The sequence below is a fragment of the Balaenoptera borealis genome, assembly GCF_965194805.1.
Source record: "Balaenoptera borealis genome assembly, chromosome: 12".
Classification (NCBI taxonomy): domain Eukaryota; kingdom Metazoa; phylum Chordata; class Mammalia; order Artiodactyla; family Balaenopteridae; genus Balaenoptera; species Balaenoptera borealis.
Genome location: NC_138869.1, coordinates 25,447,745 through 25,467,692, shown reverse-complemented (window position 1 = coordinate 25,467,692; position 19,948 = coordinate 25,447,745). Strand labels below are relative to the sequence as shown.

Genomic DNA, 19,948 nt, shown 5'->3' with positions numbered 1-19,948 from the left:
GACATTTCTTTCCTTCCCTCCTTCCTTCCTTTCTTCCCTCCCTTCCTCTCTGGAAGAAATGGAAGAATTAAAATAGAATCTACAATTATCTGGCTATTTCTCTAACATATATATATTTTTAAATGTTTTTCAGGGTGTTGGAAGTTCATGACAACTTTTTTCTAATTAGTCTCTCATTTAAATGCCAAGTCAAGTCATTTTTAAAATGTGACCATAAAATCAAAATATTTCGATGCAAGGAGGGGAAATCAGGTAACAGTAATCACTATTGGTATCCAGAGTAGAATTATTAAAGGAGAGAAGTCCATGTCTCCATGACCAACCACCGAGTTAAAGGAACACTCTGGGAAAATTACTTTCCCCTTGAGGCCTCAGTCTCCCTGTGTATGGAATCAGCGAGCACTTGGCAAAGAGGTGGGCTTATGTTTTGGAGCTGTGTTCTTCACCAGGCATACAGGTACTCAAACTCTCTATTTCTCTTTTTTTTAAATGTGGTAGAAAACACATGACATAAAATTTACCATCTTAACCATTTGTAAGTGTACAGTTCAGAGGTAAGTATACCTTATTGTTATGTGACCAACCTCCAGAATGCTTTCATTTTGCAAAAGTGAAACTCTGTCCCCATTAAACACTAAGTCCCCGTTCACCTCTCCCCCCAGTTCCTGGCAACCGCTCTTCTATACTTTCTGTCTCTATGAATCTGACTACTCTACGTACCTCATATAAGTGAAATCATATGGTATTTGTGCTTTTGACAGTAACTTATTTCACTTAACATAATGTCCTCAAGGTTCATCCCTGTCATATAGCATGGGATAGGATTTCTTTATTTTTTAAGGCAGAATAATACTCTATTGGATGTGTGTGTATCACATTTTGTTCATCCATTCAACAGTCAATGGACAACTGAGTTGCCTCCACCTCTTGGCTAATGGAAAAACGCGGCTATGAACACGGGTGGGCAACACACAGGCTCTCTTTTAACACAATAATCACGCTGATTGCAGGGAGATGCTTTCAGTTTGACAGGAACACAGAAATGCACTCAGAGGAAGGAAACCGTAGATTCACATCTCCCGAATCCTGCTGAGATGGGGAAGGAAATAGATATTTGCTTGCTAAGGGCAATAGCAGGCTGCAGACTTCACATTTTTAGTTTTAGGTCCTTTTTTCTTTTTAGATGCCTACATGATGTGACTTCTTTGTAGTGATTAAATATTAAGCCTTTTGATGCTCTGAATGAAAGCCTCAGCTGGCAGAAAAAGCATTATCAGCTGCCTCAATGTAAAACTGTCCCCAAACACTTACAGTTCAAACACAGCAGCCCAGTCTGGAAGGAAAAGTAAATGGGTAAGACCAGCTCCATGCATTCCAATAAATATGTCCGTGTTATGCGTGATCCTTAGCTGATCTAAAAACCCAAGTTCCCTGTGAACATAAAGAACAACAAAAGAAAAAAGGGGAGGAGAGGGGAAGTATTAAGTTGAGTAAGCTCATGATTCATGGTAACAGCATTTACACAAGTATCTTTCCCAATTTAAAGCACATCCTGCCATGATATCTTTTTGCCAATTTCAAATCTACTCCAGAAATTAACAACTTAATTACTTAATAACATTTTCTCTAAGTTAAGCTCACTTTTTTTTAAACTTACATTTTATTTTAGAAGAAAACTTTTATATCTGCCTTAAATGGACAACCAGTAACTCATGACATGAACAAAACTGTAAAAATAGATATAACGAAACTAAAAAGCACTATTCCAATCTAGGTAGATAACATTGCAAGGCAAAGCTCTGAGCCTGAGGATTGCTCCCTCTTTATGAAAAATGAAATTAGCAAGCATTAGAGTGATGCTATGATATATTCACACCAAACTGAAAACTATTTCCTTAAAATCATATAGGAATTTTTTAAAAATAAAATAAATTCTTCCTTGTGTGATTTGAGTCATTCAATTGCCATCTGGGTACTCCTAAGATTGCCTTGGATGCCATGAGGGCATTTTCCTGTCTTTGTGGATTTAGGAGGGATAAATCCACAATTTTATGCACCTTGGGACTGTAAAAGTAGTCTTTGAATTCAAGACACTAAAAGATGTGCTAACTCTGAACTGAAAGTCAGTGAGGCTGGGAAGAAATGCTGGCCAGAGGCTAACACTCTGAATAAACATAATGGAATCCGATCTCCCAGTCCCACCCACTCAAAGTGAAGAAAAATAAATAGATCCGCTGGCATCTAAGAAGGGAAAGCAAATTTCCTCTTAATCAGCTTCACCTCTTTAAAGAGCTTCCTCTCCCAGCAGAACAGAAACCCCACACCCCGCACAAGGGAAGGGAGACAAAGGCACCAAGTGTGTCTCACACGAGGTACATGTGCCTCAGTTTCCCCAGGAATGCCAACCGATACCGAGGCAAGGAGGGGCATTCATCTGGGGGAATATATCTGTGGAGTTATTATTTCTGGGAAAGGCCCGAAGATCAGGACTCACAAACCTCGACGCCGTTAGGTTACGACTGTGTCCCTCAGATTGGCAAGGTCTGAATTTACTGTCACTCTTCCTTCACCTGGGAAACCCCTACGTATTCTTCAAAGCCAGTCAGCGACAGAGCCTCAGAGGTGCCCCCACCCCCAGTTCTTTCATCCTGACCCCGGGCCCTCTTCTACCTCCACATTTTTCCTCAGGTGGCAATGAGGGGAGTCACCGTGGCGAAGTGTCACCTGTCCAATAGGAACAGCTTCGCCAACCTCACAAGAAGAGGGAGATGAGACAGAGCTAGGGAAGCATGAGAGTAAGTCTCAATAAATGACAGCTGTTCTTGCAACTGCTGTTTATTCATATTCAGTGTCTGAGGTCCTCAAGACAAGAGCCATGCTTCCTCCATAACTGCATTCCTACTGCGAAGCCTGGTGACCGGCCCATGGTAGGTACCTGATAAAGATGTGTTGTATAAATGAACAAATGTATAATGAATGAGGTGCGAAACTCCCACACTTATCAATAAGCTTAAACCTAGCTGCGTCAGGCACCCTATGCTGGTATATGTATACTTTTTTTTTCTTACATAGAAAAAATGTTTCGAAAACAAGACTATGATTGTGGGTGGGCAAAGGAGGGAGAGAAAAGTTTTCACTTTCCTTTGGAACTTTTCTATACTGCTTGACCTTTTCTACCAAGAACATGAATTATCTTTACAGTATTATTGTTTTCATGTCAACACGGGTTACCTAGACAGTAAATGATAGGCAGATTCTGTCTTTCCAAGCTGTTTACTTGTATCAGAATTTTAAAAGAAATGTAAATATTTGAAAAGATTTTTAGAAACCTCATATTATTTGATGAACCTCAAATTATTCCCTTAATTATTCCCATAATTGTAGGTCAGAAGTTGAAACCCAGCAGCTAGCAGGCAAATGAAGCCTACAACATTTCTTAAAAATTCAGAATTAGTTGCCGTCTTTTAGAAATTCAGAAATTTCAAATGAAAATCAGGATTCATCACTTCTCTTTAAAAAAAGGGATGGTGCGGCAACATGAGGCCCCTCACAGCTGAAGAGCTTCCGCCCCCTACGCCCGGGGTCCTCACCTGCCCATTTCATTCACCGATGGCGTCCGCTTGTCCCTTCCAGGTCTACATGCGCCAACAACTCCCATTCGCAAAGTCCTTCCTCTCCCCCATTAACTCATCAAAGCCAAAGACGACAGTGTCTGCCCAAGAGTGGGTTATTACTTACTTATACTTATAATCGACAATCTGGACCTCAAATGTAGATACCGTTTTCAGTGCATTTACGAGCTGGGAAAATAAGAGAAATCTTTAGAATTTCTTTTCCTTCCTTCTCTTCTGTTTTACTTACCTTGGAGTCCCCAAATTTTTATTTTTCATATAAAATATTTTTCAAGCGTTAAATATCCTTCATGTCTATTGTGTTTAACCCTTAACTGACTTCAAGTACAGGCTCCACGCCTGCATTTTAGGGAGGATACGCTACCTCCCTAAAATTGCACTGCTCTGAGTTGCTATGAGGCTGCGGGGTGACATTTCGTAAGAGCAAAGGGCTTGACATAGACGCACATGAAGTGTTAGCTACTGTTATTCCAATAGTTAGTCCCTCAACTTTCAACATATATTCGTTGGGTACCTACTTGGTTCCAGAATTTTCTTCCTACCCATTATCTCATTTCAGACAAACCCCTAGTGCTTTGGAACCTCATCCACCGAAAACACTAAATTCCGGGCAGAAAAACATTTTCAGCATCTCTACGCAGGAAAACAACTATACTTTTAGCGAAGAGAAAACAACTAAGCACGATTAATCAATCATCAAATGCATCGTCATGGTTCTCTATGTCCCTCACGATTCTAAACTTGAAGTAGGGCAGGATTGCGTGAACCATCATTTAATGAGAGCATCTGGGTTTTGCTATCTATTCACGAGTCAAGGAAAAGAGAAAGGTGCTTTCTTCTCTGCTCATTAGCTGGGTGACCTCGGGCTTGTTTTTTTAACCTATAAGCCTCAGTGTCCTTGCCCAGAATAGAGAATAATAATAAAATACCTATATTTTCGGTTTGCTGGGAAAGTTGCAGTACAGGTATGGGGAACACATTGCAATATACTTGGTACATAATTGCAGCCAATACCTGTTACCTCTATCAATACATACTATGGATCTGCCTGCTAATGAGGCTTCTCACTTGTCTACCCCAACATTGCATTACTTGATGTTTTTATTTCCAGGTGTTTAGAACACACATACTTACACTGTTCACTTCTTCCATCCCCACGGCTCACAATCAATGCCTCGTCACACCATACGTTCACGTCCTCCATAATCCATATGCATCTCAAGAACAGATGCTAATCACATAATTTGGATCAGCCTGCTAGGCATCCAAATTAATCCGTGTGAAACATTTTACCCATCAAAACCTGCCCCCAATTTCCCTCCCATCTCAAGTCCACTGAACTGCTTCAGCTAAAAGCCCAGGAGTTCACGCTTGATTCTCACTACCTCTCCTGGCCGTACCTGAGGCTACAACTGTACATTCCCACAATAAGTATCATAGGCTTTATCTCCAAGATATATCCTGAAACCACTTATTTTGTCATCCCTACTGTCACCCACTTCATCTAAACTCTTATCGGGGCAACAGCTCTTAATCAATCTCCCCACTCCTACTCTTGAAGCCAGAGTGATTTACAAATAAATAAGTCAGTTTCATCTCTCTGTGTCTTCATTTTCTATTTGCTGCTGTGACAAATTACTACAAACGTATCATCTTGAAACAATACAATTTATCCTCTTATGGTTCTGTAGGATAAAAGTCCTACACAAAGAGACAGAAGCCTCACTGGGATGAAATCAAGGTGTAGGCAGGGCTGCACCCCTTCTGGAGTCTCTAGGGGAGAATCCTTGCCTTTTCCAGCTTCTAGAGGCCATCCGCATTCGAGTAAACCTTACTATTGCAAGGACATCGTCCAGTCATGCTGTTGTAGGACGGCTTCCATGGTGATCTCCTTGATATTAAGTATAATTTATGAATTGATGTTGTTGAAATGAGTCAGGGAGGCTAAGAGGTAAACAGTTTCTAAGACACCCATGAAAAGGATGGAGACTTTTCCAACTTAATCTGCTGCTGGCTGCCACAGTCCTGCCACAGTCTATCAGCCATGTCCCCAAAGATACTCTCCCATCGTTTTGCTGCTACTTTGCCCAGAGACAAAAAGTTTGGCAAGCCATGGCAGCAAAGGCAGGACTCAGGCAGTTTTGTCTCTGCTTCCACACTGAGGTGGTGCAGATGAACGTCTACAGTAAGGCAAAGCTCATTCAGCAATGGATGGTTTGATGACTTCCAGTAGAAATCCAATAAATAAACTGGGCACAGCCATCAGACTTTTCTAAAAGCTAATAATTTCAAATCAAAGCATTTAGTATGATGTGAAAAAAATAAAGCACATCAGTCATAGGAAGTGAAATTCAATATGACGCTATTAAAAATGCATCCCAAAAACTAACCTCATTTTGGTTGAGTATTTTCCGGTATTCTGTGCTCCGTGCGAGAATGGTGACTCGAATTTTTCCATCCTGTGGAAAAGGCAAAATAATGCTGTGTGTGCCTGGACAGATAAATGAACAACTGAACTTAAAATGTGATTTTCACCGAGAGACGAAACTCAATAAGGATACCTTTATGAAACTTTTTTTTTTTTTTTTTAGCCTGATTTCTTCACAGTTCTCTCAGGGGATAAAAATGCATCCACTTTAGCCACAGAAGGCAAAACCCGTTCATTGCACTACTTCTTTTTGCTTGGTTGGGTGGATTTGGGGGCAGAGTTTATGTGCGCTGGGTAGGGGTTTGGGGAAGGATGGAGAGATATAGGGAAAAGAGAAAGAGAAAAAAACAACATTCTTCCACTATCTCTTAGTTTATTGAAATTTCCTCGGTTGTTAACATCTGATTTCAAATCACTCCAGGTCAGAAAACACTGTCTGCTGATGATCTCCTTTTTCTGCAAAGCTGATATTGATTTTTATTTGGGGTGAAAAGTCAAGCCCACCTCAGAACCCATAATGTAGTCATTACCTTGGGACCCTCTTGTGTGATGTTCAGTCTGTGTAGTACATGCTGGGAAAATGCCCGGAATAATCCGGTATTTTGACAGCCAGATATCTAAAATAATAAAATATTTCCTATTACAATGTATAATATCTGCATTACTATTTAAGATGTTCTCAAGTTATATGTAAGTGTTATCTTAAAATCCATCAAGAATACATTCTCTGAATAGGAATGTTAACCGCAGATGACATGCTTACCAGAGGGGTATTATAGAAGAGTCCGTATCTCATCCGGGGGAGTAAGGAAAAAATAGCTTCTTTAAAACATACCTAAGAATGAAGATATTTTAAAAGGTAAGAGAACACAGTTTGCACCCTTCACACCAAAACAGCACTAATGATTACAGAAAAAAAAAATTAATTAATCTCTATTTTGCATCAGAATATTTTGCATAGCCAATTATTTCACTCAAGTGAAATTCATATTCTTGGAAAAGCTATGAGCAAAAGGTTTTAAAAGCTACATGGTTAATAACCATGATGATTCTAGTTATTACAAAAGAAACTGAGTTAGAAATCAATGGTAATAGCTCATAGAAACTCAGATTAAATATTTATTTGATGAGTGAGTCATCTGTAATGACAGTTATTTACAGACATTTCAGTAAAGTTTCCAGTACCCTTTTGGAATCATAAGTTTTCAAATGTATAACATCATAATCAGTAAATGCTTTCCATGTATCGGAGAACAGGTCACCATATCCGTAGGAGCTCTGAAAATGGAAACAAAATAAGTTAGGGAATTTGGCTAAACGTGGCTTTTCAAAAATGTGAGAAAATACCTGAATTAGCTTCTTAGTATTAAGAACCAGCAATCCGGGCTTCCCTGGTGGCGCAGTGGTTGAGAATCTGCCTGCTAATGCAGGGGACATGGGTTCGAGCCCTGGTCTGGGAAGATCCCACATGCCACGGAGCAACTGGGCCCGTGAGCCACAACTACTGAGCCTGCGCGTCTGGAGCCTGTGCCCCGCGACGGGAGGGGCCGCGATAGTGAAAGGCCCGCCCACCGCGATGAAGAGCGGTCCCTGCACCGCGATGAAGAGTGGCCCCCACTTGCCTCAACTAGAGAAAGCCCTCGCATGAACCGAAGACCCAACACAGCCAAAAATAAAATAAAATAAATAAATAAAGTAGCTATTAAAAAAAAAAAAGAAAAGTGCTTTAAAAAAAAAAAAAAAAAAAAAAAAAAGAACCAGCAATCCGAAATAAGCTCGTAAAATCCATAGAAAAAAAATGTATTTTCATCTTGGGCCTGAGCAAGTCCCTAATCTGATGTAATATCATCAGAAATAATCACCACAATTATAATCTTAGTTTTCCATCCTAGTCCGTTTTATTCTCATGTCCTTAAAATTGCAGTCATTGTGGGGGTTTTTTCCCCGTGAATTTTCTATCTAAATCACAGATACACACAACACATACGTACACCACCTGTTGTACACACTGTGATATGCTCAGGGAGCAAAACCCATCAGAGCAGACAGAATACACTTTTGGAAAGAAATCTGAGAGCAAGAAAATGCCTTGAAAGTTTTAACATTAAAAACATAATGAATGTAACTCTAGGAAATGATGTCCCTATTGATTAATGAGTAACATAATTCCCCATTGACATTAGTGAGTAATAATAATAATAATAATATACTTTTAAAATTTATTTATTTATTTATTTATTGGCTGCGTTGGGTTTTTGTTGCTGCGCATGGGCTTTCTCTAGTTGCGGCGAGCGGGGGCTACTCTTCGTTGCGGTGCCCAGGCTTCTCATTCCGATGGCTTCTCTTGTTGCAGAGCACGGGCTCTAGGCATGTGGGCTTCAGTAGTTGTGGCACACCGGCTCAGTAGTTGTGGCTCACGGGCTCTACAGCGCAGGCTCAGTAGTTGTGGTGCAGGGGCTTAGTAGCTCCACGGCATGTGGGATCTTCCCAGACCAAGGCTCGAACCTGTGTCCCCTGCATTGGCAGGCGGATTCTTAACCATTGTGCCACCAGGGAAGTCCCAATAATAATAATATTAATAGTATCTTGCATACTTCCTTCATCTCAGGTACTGTTCTAAGAACTTGACATTATTAACACATTAAACCACCCCACTAACTTAATGAGCAAGGGAATACCATTATCCCCATTTTACAGATGAGGAAACTGAGACAAAGTTTAAGTAATTTGCCTCAACTGTAGAACTGCTGCATTTACAGGGCTGGGATTAAATCCAGTCTCTTTGGTTCCAGACTCCATGCTTGTAACCTCTATATGGCAGTTGCCTTTCGATGAGAACCAGTTTTTTCTGGTACGTTTACCAAATGCATTTCATTTTTGAAAAGTAGAAATTAATTACATGCTCCATCAGCTGAAGGAAGGAGGTCAATTTATTTTGAAATGGTAGAACTTAGATGGAAAAATTCAGCCAAAAGAAGTAAGAAATACATATTGTAGGGTTACATTCAAGGTCTACAGTTAGTTATACATGACGTTCATTATGTTCATGTCTTTTTATCTTTACAGCATTCTTTTTTTTCAGATTTTGAAAATTTTATGTTGCACATATTAGAGTTATTTCAAAGTTATTGAGAACTGTTAGATGTGGTGATAAAAAATAAAAATTCTTTCCTTCGATGTTTCTCCAGTGCTGTTCTAATAAAGGTCCTTCTCAACACCATCAAAAATTGAATGTCCCTGTTTTGGTTCAATAATAAATAAAGGGCAATTAAAAGAAGTGATTCCAGACAGTTTCCTGAGAAAAAATACTTGGGATAAAATAAGATACCTTTGAAAGGAAAATTTAATAATAAAATAAAGTAATCCTGACTGGTCCCTTTTCAGAGAAATCATGTAGTATTCAGTAATAACCACCTCTAGAAGCTTCTTCTCTAGAAGTCCCTGAAATTCAAATTATCTGCCACAGGGGAAGGTGGGATTTTCCAGTCTTATGATGAAGAATATCTGGATATTCTGAAAGATGACATAGAATTTCCTCTTGTGTATATCTCAAACTTGAACAGCCTATGACTTAGAAATTCCAGTTATAGGAATCTGCCCTGCAGAAATGCTAGGATGACTATGTAAAGACGTATGTATGTGAAAAGGATGTTCAGGACAGCGTTTCCGTAAAGAGCAAAGAACCGGAAACAAATTAAATGTGATCAGGGTGGGGACAGAGGTAAATACACACATTAAGGCTTCCACCAAACATCCATGACATCCAGCAAATGGAATAGCATGCAACCACTAAAGAAATGATAATCCTAAATGTGCTGACTTGGAAAGATGCCCATCATATAATATTAAGTTAGCAATATAAGAGAACATATTTTATTTTCTATAAGGATACAAACATATCCTTATACAAATTTTACATAATATATATATCCTTATATAAATCCTTACCTAAATGTTGTAAAAGGATATATTTACACTTATTAAAATAAAGTCTCCCAGGGGGCTTCCCTGGTGGCGCAGTGGTTGAGAGTCTGCCTGCTAATGCAGGGGGTTCGCGCCCTGGTCTGGGAGGATCCCACATGCCGCGGAGCAACTGGGCCCGTGAGCCACAACTACTGAGCCTGCGCGACTGGAGCCTGTGCTTCGCAACAAGAGAGGCCACGACAGTGAGAGGCCCGCGCATCGCGATGAAGAGTGGCCCCCGCTTGCCGCAACTAGAGAAAGCCCTCGCACAGAAACGAAGACCCAACACAGCCAAAAATAAATAAATAAATAAGATGCTGGCTTAACTCCTAGAGAGTTTAAAAATAATGATAAAAAAAAGAAATAAAGTCTCCCAAGGGACTCTCACACATGTTAACCGCAGTTACCTTCAAGGGAAATGGAATTGGAGAAGACAAAGGAGAATTTTTTTTTTAACTTTACATACTTCTGTGTTGTTTGAACTCATCATAACCTGGTCTTACTTGCGTAATTAAAAATGGCAATAATAAAGCTATACTACTGTTCCTTGTGTGCAACCCTGCTGTGCCCAGAAATGCATCCGCAGGAGTGTCCCTCATTGCATATGGCTCGAGGTTGGAGGCCGTGCCCGATCCCACCGAGGAAGCCCCGCGCCTGAAGGGCAGCCAGACTGCTGAGCTCTGTGTGGACGAGAGGCGGAGGGCTCAGAGGCTTCCTTGTGGGACAGTTCGTAAAATGTCCCTAGGATCTGACCTGCGGCCACTGCCACCTCCCTGCTCTTCCCCTGGGCGCACAGCTCGCCCGAGGCCTTCAGGACTGGCTCTATGGCAACACCGTCCACCGTGGGGGGTTTGAAGCACCGTCAGCCTCGGGGAGGCAGGGTTGCTTCCATCAGTGCCTCACCAGCCAAAGAGAACCGGTCGGCGGCCACACAACACCTCACTACCATCGCCGTCCAACCCACAGGATCCTGTGGGCCTCAGTTCTGGAACAACCTGGCCCTCGCCTGTCCTGAGACCCTGACTGAGCAACTAGCAAAGGCCTCTCTGACCAAGAAAACAGGTTTAAAACGGACGCACAGAGAGGAGCAGAGGAGGGAGGTCACATCAGGGAGGCCAACCCGCTCGGCTAAATGCATCCTGCATGTCCAGGGCAGTCGAGGTCAGGCTGCACTAACATCACACACCCAGTAAACTGAGCAACCAGGGAGGCCTGTGGTGGTCATGCATTCTCTTCACTCCACCCCAGCAGGCAGCGAGAAGGGGGAGTTTGTAGAAGCTGGCTGGGTTTAACCCAATCCACTAGAGGAAGCCACGGAAAAGCATGCAACAAGGCACAAGGAAGCTTCTGGAAAACTTTCCACCCACTTAACAAGTTCTGCAGGGAGGCGATAAAGCACTGTGGTGGCAGGGCACAGGTCTGCGGGCAGACTCCCTGGACGGGCACCCTTGTCTCACCCCCTGGCTGACTGTGCCATCCTGGAGACACCGCCTGCCGCTCAAAAGCCTCAGCTTCCTCATCTGTAAAATAAACGAACAAAAACCCTAGCCCACGGAGGCTTGTGCGCGTTAAATGAGATAACATCAAATGTAATTTAAAAAAAAAAAAAAAAAAAAGCACAACGACCCGAGTTAATCATTCAGGGCTGCCAATAGCTGGTTAACGTGGCCTGGAAGCCACAGCCTTACGCACAAAGAGGAAAGGAAAGGAAACACTTGCTCCCTGAAACATTGCCAAGAAATGGAACTGAGGTGGCAGCAAAACTGGAACCCAAGAGGGAAACGAAAATCCGTACAAAGAAGGAAACTAAAAGGGAGCGTTAGCATGCCAGGAATATTAGAACCCATTCCCATCAGTCAGACACGAAATCAAACTACTACAGGCCTAGGGAGACACGGTCATGAAAACCTCTCCACACAGCTCTGCCACCAGCCTCCTAGCAGCAAAAAAAGCATTAGCAAAACTAGTTCCCCGTCTGCACAAGAACCTGACGTTCAGTTAACGGTCTAGCTCTGCTCTCTGGAAACAAGACAGTACGCCTCCCCTGTGCTCTAGGTCGCACTGTTTATATTTTAAAAGACACCCGATGGGTACAGTGCATGTGGACCGGGAAAGAGTGCAAGGACTCCTGTGACCGGTCGTGTCTCTCAGGATCCTGGGGGCTTGGCCAACGCAGTTGTTCCAGAAGGTATTGGCCCCCATGGGATCTGTAGCTGCCCCAGGTGGACCCCGTCTCCTTGCGTCTGAGCTGTGCCGTGTGGGCTGCTAGAACTCCCCGGAAACAATGCCTGATGCTGCCCTGCCAGCAAACCATGGTTCCCCTGCGCCAGCCTTCCAAACAGACTCAGGACAAGAAGGGGGCCTATAAGCGCCCTGGGCGTTGGAATGGCTGGCTGACCCTGTGATGACTTCTCCGTGGGTGTTCTCACCGCCCAGGTTAGGCAGCCTTTTGCGTGCACACTATACACCACGTGTTCTCTATACACCACGTGTTCTCCTGCCCACTGTCGCTGTCATGGTTCACATTCAGAGCCCATGTGCTGTGGACCAGGCATGGTGACTGTTCGCACACGATAGGCTTCATCCTCAAAATGACACTGAGGGAGATACTGTAATAATCCCATTTCACAGGTGAGAGCACTGGGGCAACTCCCCGGGGTTACCTGGGATGGTGGAGGGGAAAAGCAGGGGAAAGGCAGGCAAAGAAAGAAAAGAAGGAAGAAAAGACTGCACTAAAAACTAATAAGCCCACAGCAGGCGGGATTCAACATGTGTATTCATGTGCAGATACACATGGCACAACCTGGCATAAAGCAGGAAATAACAAGGAAGCTGCAACGAAGCAAAACGGATGGTAATTACAAGAGGCCAAACTGTAAACAGAGGCAAGCTCTCCTCTCATGGGTCATGTGGCGAGTCACGGAGGTTAAGTGAATGACAGTCTTTTATGCCCATCTCAGAGGAAACTTGAGCTCCACCTGCCCAAAGGGGGAAAGAAATCTTCTACAACCTCATTCTAAAATTCCAGGAATAAAGGTATATGCATACACCTGTATCTGCCCATACGTTACACCTGCATGTAAATTCAGCCACACAGAGGCATTCACACACAACTGCACACACATGGATGTCTGGGTGTACATGAGTATATGTAAATGTGTGTGTCTTAGAAAATTCCAGTGCACAAGGTCAGAGCCACACAGGTATTGAGCAAGGCAAAGACAGCGCTGAAGCGGAGAGCCTGTTTTTACTTACTGTGTCCCACATCACAACGTGCACATCTGTGCTGAAGGAATTATTAATGTGCTGAGTAATATAAAGATTGATGAAATCACAGAAGTGGTGATACATGTTAACACCTAGGATTGGAAAAAAAGAAATCCATGTTAATTAACCCCGAAGAACAAATGATTACACAATTTTTATTCTACTCCATCTACTTATAGTATGATAGACTTTTAGCTGAAATCAGTGGGGGGGGTGGGGGGGAATTAAGAGTTTTTCCAAACCTAAAATGATCAGTACACAGGTAGTTCTCAGCTGACAGATTGACTGTGTTCAAAAATTCACTTTCAAATTGGAAATTAGGAATAAATTTTCCCATATACACTAAGAAACAAATGATCGTTACGTTCCCAGAAAAAATAACAGAAGCCTATTTAACTCAATATGGGGTGAACCTTGAAGACTAATCACTATTTTTATGATCATTTATTGTTTTTAAATCAATGGACACCTGGTCATCATGGAAGTATTGACAATGATGGCAACTATTAACATTTTGGTATTTTTCATTCCTGTCTCTTGTTCTCCTATTTAATCACTACTTATATTGCTTCTTGGGAAAACATTAACCAACTATCACTGAAAAGAGCTGAATGTCTCATGTCCTAATTAAAAGAGCATGAACTCTGGAGTCAGAAGAACTGAGTTGAATTATGAGCAAGTACTCAGGCAAGTTTGTAAATTCCAAAGCTTTAGCTTTCCTACCAGAGATCGGAAATCAATATACTTAGGTGCCAGCTTTTAGGTAATGTACCTAAAGTACCCAGCCCAGCACCTGGCACAAAGTCAAAACTTAGTGAAGACCAGCTGGATCCTGCTGGGTCAGAGGAAAGGGGAGGGCGGTGCTGCTATTTTTAAGTTCCTAAGTCCGGCATTCATAAGAAACTGAACATTTTCTCAATCTCTCTCTCTCTCTTCCTCTTTCTCAGTCTCTCTCTCTCTCTGTCTTCTGCCCCCTCTCTCTCCCCTTTCTCTTTCTCCACTTAGGTATGCAGGACCCAGTATTCAACCTGGAAATGTACAAATCCAAATGGGATAAAATTCCAAGAACTAACATTTAAAACATGCACTTTAAAGAAGGGAACATGTTGAATAAAAGAAAAACAGTGACTCTCAAAAGCAGAAGTCATAAAATATTCTGACTTCATTCCCAAAGCGAATAATAACGTTGTGTGCCAGAAGATAAGAGTAAAAAGGACTCCATTTATGAAAGTCAGGTCATTATGCTATACACCTTTAACGTATAAAGTGCTGGATGCCAATTATATCTCAACAAAGACAAGAAAAAGGAAAAAAATACTCCATTCTTTTTAGACTGGTATCTCAGATGAATGTTTAGAGGGACTTCTTTTTTCACCCAGAAAAATCTTGCCAAAGAGCATATTTTCAAATAAATAAGAAAAAGAAAGTTCTATGGCAACCCATCCGCTTTTCCCAGGTTAGCACACAGCACACGTTAGCTCTCTCATGAATCGTTCAGCAAGTTTATAACATTTATTGAGGGATGCTGAATGCACAAAATAGCACTTGGTACCAGGAGGATTTATAAAATAGGGAGAAAACGCAGGCTCTGTCCTCAAGAAATGGGCCCCAAATGAGTCTTGTTCTGCGGAATACTCATTCTCTCAAGGTAAGAGTTAATATGAAAAGGAACGCTGTATGACAGCATAAGGCAGAAGAAAAAGGCAGAGTTATGAATACAGGAAAGAAATGACACATGTCTACCCTGGCCTATTATTCCTACTTTACATCCTTTATTGCATAAGTAGCTACATAAATTTAACTGTTCGCACATGTTCAACCCTTTTTTCAGGCAGATCAGTGTTTTCTTCGCCCCATTTTAATCTGCATATTTTAAAAATGAGTCAGGACCTTGAACACAGCAGTTTTACCTGCTCTCATTTCCAAAACCTAAACTTGTCTGATTTCTGAACCTCATACTTTGTAATATAACACTTAGGGCTTCAGAAGGCAGAGCACATTAAAAATATGATCAATAAATTAGAGGAATTCTGAAAGATTTGTGACAGGCGGCTCTCTATATTTCACCTTGAGCCCAGCCTCTCATGAATTTGGATGTGGTGCGGCATAGAAACCTCCATCTCTTGTAATGAGAGAGATAACAGAGTACGATTTCTGTTGCTCCCTTCCAGGGCAACGAGTTCACAAAGCAAAAGCTGCGCCTGCATGTGGAGAATTAGAAGCTATCACCTTAACTAGGAAAATAATTTTAACTTTTTTTTTCAAGAATATATGGCAGAGCTAACTTCCAAAAAAATTTTAAGTTAACTTTAGTCACGGAGATGATACCAGAAAGTTTGCCAGAAGAGGTCATGGGCCTTCCTTTCCCACCTGCACTATATACACGGTTTTTAATTTTTAAAGAGTTCTACTGAAGCACAAGCTAAATCAAGCGATTAGAGAAACTACATGGGGTGAATGTAGTTACAAAAGGGGTACCCAGTCTTTCTCCTCTCATCTTTTGATTTTGATTGAGTCATTTGATATAAATGTGAAAGTTTCTTCTAGCATGCCAAAAATATAAAACAGTGGGAAGTTCAAATTAGTTCACTTCTTCACAAGAAGAAAGCAAAAAGCAAATCTATTGTTTAATGTCACATTGCCCCCCAAATTATAGGAATACATATATCAAAAAAAGGAACAAAACCACATTAACCAATAAATAAATAACAGACAAATTAACTTCTCACCTGCATCTAGTTTCATGAAGTAGGTTGGTTTCTCAATAACAGTGTCACACTTAGCATCTTCTACTGGTCTGAAGTTGAGCTGAGTATAGCTTTGTAGCTCAGCAAACCTGGAATTAAGAATCAAGAGATACTTTCAAAGGGATCCTCCTGGACTTCCTACTGAAACCTTGTAACTTAGGATCTGTTCATTAAGCAGATTTTATTTCTAGAAAACACTCTTATAAAGACATGTGGAACTTCTCAAACTTACTAACATTTATGTAACTTGATATCGATTTTAATGTTGAGACAAAAAGCAAAAATGATTTTAAATTTCAGCCTAATGTGCAAGACCAACTGGGAACTTTGCTGACAAAGAAAAAATTTACACATAGAGTTGACCAAAAAACTCTACCAGTAAAGTGGGAAGATTAAAAAAGGTTTCTTGCAGTCTGACGAGGCTCAGAAGTAACATTGACCCAGAGAACCTTCTTGGATTCTGAGAAAGATGGCATTCCTAGAATTACCAAGTGCCTAGAAAAAACAGCAGACAGCTATGCTTCCCAGAGGAAAAGAAAGTCTGTTTCTCGGAAAACAACTTTGGAAGCCACTTGGTACAATTTTCTTCCATACAAAAGAAGACAATCACAAGTTAACCTAAAGATCGCTGTAACTCTTCATCTTTGAGACCATGTCTGAGGTAAGACAAATATCAAATAGAGCCTTTTAAAACACACATAATGCTGAAATATTTATTTGTAGTGGCTTCAAAAACAGGTCCACAAATTCTGTGATACTTCTTCCTTCAGGAGGTAGAGATGAATATCCTCCCCTGGAGGGTGAGTTGGACTTAGTGACTCACTTCTTTTTTTTTTTTTTTTTTTATTTATTTATTTAATTTATTTTTTGGCTGCATTGGGTCTTTGTTGCTGCGTGCGGGCTTTCTCTAGTTGTGGCGAGCGGGGGCTACTCTCTGTTGCGGTGCACGGGCTTCTCATTGTGGTGGCTTCTCTTGTCGCAGAGCACAGCTCTAGGCACACAGGCTTCAGTAGCTGTGGCACGCGGGCTCAGTAGTTGTGGCCTGCAAACTCTAGAGCGCAGGCTCAGTAGTTGTGGCGCACGGGCTTAGTTGCTCCGCGGCATGTGGGATCTTCCCGGACCAGGGCTCGAACCCGTGTCCCCTGTATTGGCAGGCGGATTCTTAACAACTGCGCCACCAGGGAAGCCCTAGTGATTCACTTCTAATGAGCAGAATATGGCAGAAGTGATGGTGGTCACTTCCTACATTAGGATATAAAAAGATCGAGGCCTCCATCTTGGGACATGCTTGTGCTCTCTCTCTCTCTCTCTTTCTCTCTCTCTTTTTCCCTCTCACTCTCTCTCTCTTTCTCAGACAACACGCTCTTGGGGAAGCTGGCTGTCATGCTCTCAGTAGCCCTAGGGAGAGGCGCATATGGTAAAGAAATGACACCTCTGGCCAACAGCCAGACAAGAAAACCCAAAGATGACATGCGAGCTTAGGAAGCAGATTCTGCAGGCCCAGCTGAGCCTAGAGATGGCTTCAGCCCTGGTCAACAGCGTGACTGCAACCTCCTCAGAGACCCTGGCCAGAGCCACCCAGCTAAGCTGCCTCCAAATCCCGGCTGTCAGAAACTTCGTGAGAAAATAAATGTTTATTGTTTTAAGCTGCTAAATGTCTGAGTAATTTATTATACAGCAATAACTAATACAAATACACCCTAGGGAACTATCATGATATCAAAAGATAGTGGGAAGCAAATATCAAATATTCATTTTGGATCTCAGATATCAAAGTGTGCTAGGAATCAAAATACCCACGAGAAAACAGGAAGTCCTACTGCAAAAGTCTGTTAAGTCAAGTAAGATCCTGCATTGCAGAGAGTAAAATGATAGACCGTTATCCTGAATGGTTTACTTAGCATGAATGTTTGACCTCAAAAATGAACTCTCTTTGACATAAATCACAGCACTATTTTTTTTGATCTGTTTCCTAAAGCAAAGGAAATAAAAGCAAAAATAAACAAATAGGACCTAAGTAAACTTTTTTTTTTTTTTGGCCACTCCAAGTGGCACGGCATGTGGGAACTTAGTTCCCTGACCAGGAATCAAACCCGTGTCCCCTGCAGTGGAAGCGCGGAGTCTTAACCACTGGACCGCCAGGGAAGTCCCGGGACCTAAGTAAACTTAAAAGCAGTTGTAAGCAAAGGAAACAGTCGACGAAATGAAAAGACAGCCTACAGAATGGGAGACTATATTTGCAAATGATATGACAGATAAGAGGTTAACATCCAAAATATATAAAGAACTCATACAATTCAACATCAAAAAAACAAACAATTCCATTAAAAGATGGGCAAAAGAACTGAGTAGACATTTTTCCAAAGAGGACACGCAGAGAGCCAACAGGCACATGAAAAGATGCTCAACATCGCTAATCATTAGGGAAATGCAAATCAAAACCACACCTGTCAGAATAGCTATCATCAAAAAGAACACAAATAACAAATGTTGGCAAGGATGTGGAGAAAAGGGAACCCTCATACCCCGTTGTTGGGAATGTAAATTGGTGCGGCAGTTACCAATGGGGAGAGGGAATTGCGGAGGGGCAAGATAGGGGATTAAGAGGTTCCAACAATTAGGTATAAAATAAATAAGCTACAAGGATATATTGTACAACAGAGGGAATACAGCCAATATTTTATACTACGTATGACTGGAGCATAACCTTTAAAAATTGTGAATCCCTATGTTATATACCTGAAACATATAATATTGTACATCAACAATACCTCAATAAAAAGAAAAAAATGAACATTATATGAGTGTCCTGTGTGACTGTAAAGGGGAGCATGACAATTTCTAGGATGACAGAACAGTTCTGTAGCGTGACTGTAATAGTGGTTACGTGTACCTAAGCATATGATATAAATTCTATAGAGCTATACATCCCCCTAAAAAATAAAAAATGCATGTAAGCATTGATAAAATCCAAACGTGTTTAGTTAATAATATTGTACCAATGTCAATTTCCTGGTTTGGATCATTGTGCTATGGTTATGTAAGATGTTATCATTAGAGGAAGCTGGGGTAAGGGTACAATGGAAACTCCTTGTACTATTTTTAAACTTCTTGTACCATCTTTAAACTATTTTTAAATGTCTACAAATCTCAAGTTATCTTAAAATAAAAAGCTTTTTAAAGTACCCTAATTCTTTAATATCTAGAGATGGTAAATTTCTTGATAGAACTAGTTTAGTATTCAAAATGTTTTAAATCAAAATGTGTTCTCCAATCTTTATATAAAGTTCAAAAAGCTTATCAAAGGTGCTTAAAGTCAGGGTAGTGTTTACCTTTGGAAAGGAGGGTGGGGGTTGTGTCTGGAAGGGAGCCTGGGTGGGTGATGGTCTATTTTTGACCCAGGTAAGAGTTACTTAAGTGGGTTCACTTTTTCATAATCCAAACTGTACATTTCTCTATATGCTTGGTATGTACTTCAATAAATGTATATTTTTTAAAAATGTTCCCCAAAACACATGCAGAAATTATGAGGAGTTAAAAAAATTCAGTTTTGAACTTTTTTCTTTCATTAGCAAATAGTAAGTACTATATCATACTTCCTAATATTTTATAAATACATATTTAATTCAGAAACAACTGATGATTCACTCTGGAGCCACCACTCCCCAGAAGCTCAGGCCAAATTATCTACAAATGGAGTAACATTTTCCATTTGAGAGTCCCTACCAAAATCTGCAAGTACCAATAATAAAGACAAAATTTCAGAAACATATTTCCCAAAAAAAAAATCTTACCAAGACTGCAGAGGGCTTTTGCGCTGGCCTTGAGACATCAACATACGAATGTCAAGTTTACAGTGTCCTCCAATTTCCCCGCTCTGGAAAAAATCTTCCTTAAATCTGGTGTACAAC

General features: G+C 41.1%; 1 protein-coding gene across 2 annotated transcripts in view; it reads right to left on the bottom strand.

Annotated features, from left to right (window-relative positions):
• The window catches only part of EOGT (EGF domain specific O-linked N-acetylglucosamine transferase), a 32,665-nt gene that overhangs the window by 3,956 nt on the left and 8,761 nt on the right, over positions 1-19,948 (bottom strand). For both annotated transcript variants that reach the window (XM_082346200.1, XM_082346201.1), the window contains exons 7-15: positions 19,832-19,936; positions 16,020-16,126; positions 13,279-13,382; positions 7,246-7,338; positions 6,824-6,895; positions 6,591-6,677; positions 6,023-6,091; positions 3,739-3,800; positions 1,312-1,431 (exon numbers count right to left, since the gene is read on the bottom strand). In XM_082346200.1, the coding sequence (XP_082202326.1) occupies positions 1,312-1,431; positions 3,739-3,800; positions 6,023-6,091; positions 6,591-6,677; positions 6,824-6,895; positions 7,246-7,338; positions 13,279-13,382; positions 16,020-16,126; positions 19,832-19,936 (819 nt within the window). The remainder of the gene's footprint in view (positions 1-1,311; positions 1,432-3,738; positions 3,801-6,022; positions 6,092-6,590; positions 6,678-6,823; positions 6,896-7,245; positions 7,339-13,278; positions 13,383-16,019; positions 16,127-19,831; positions 19,937-19,948) is intronic.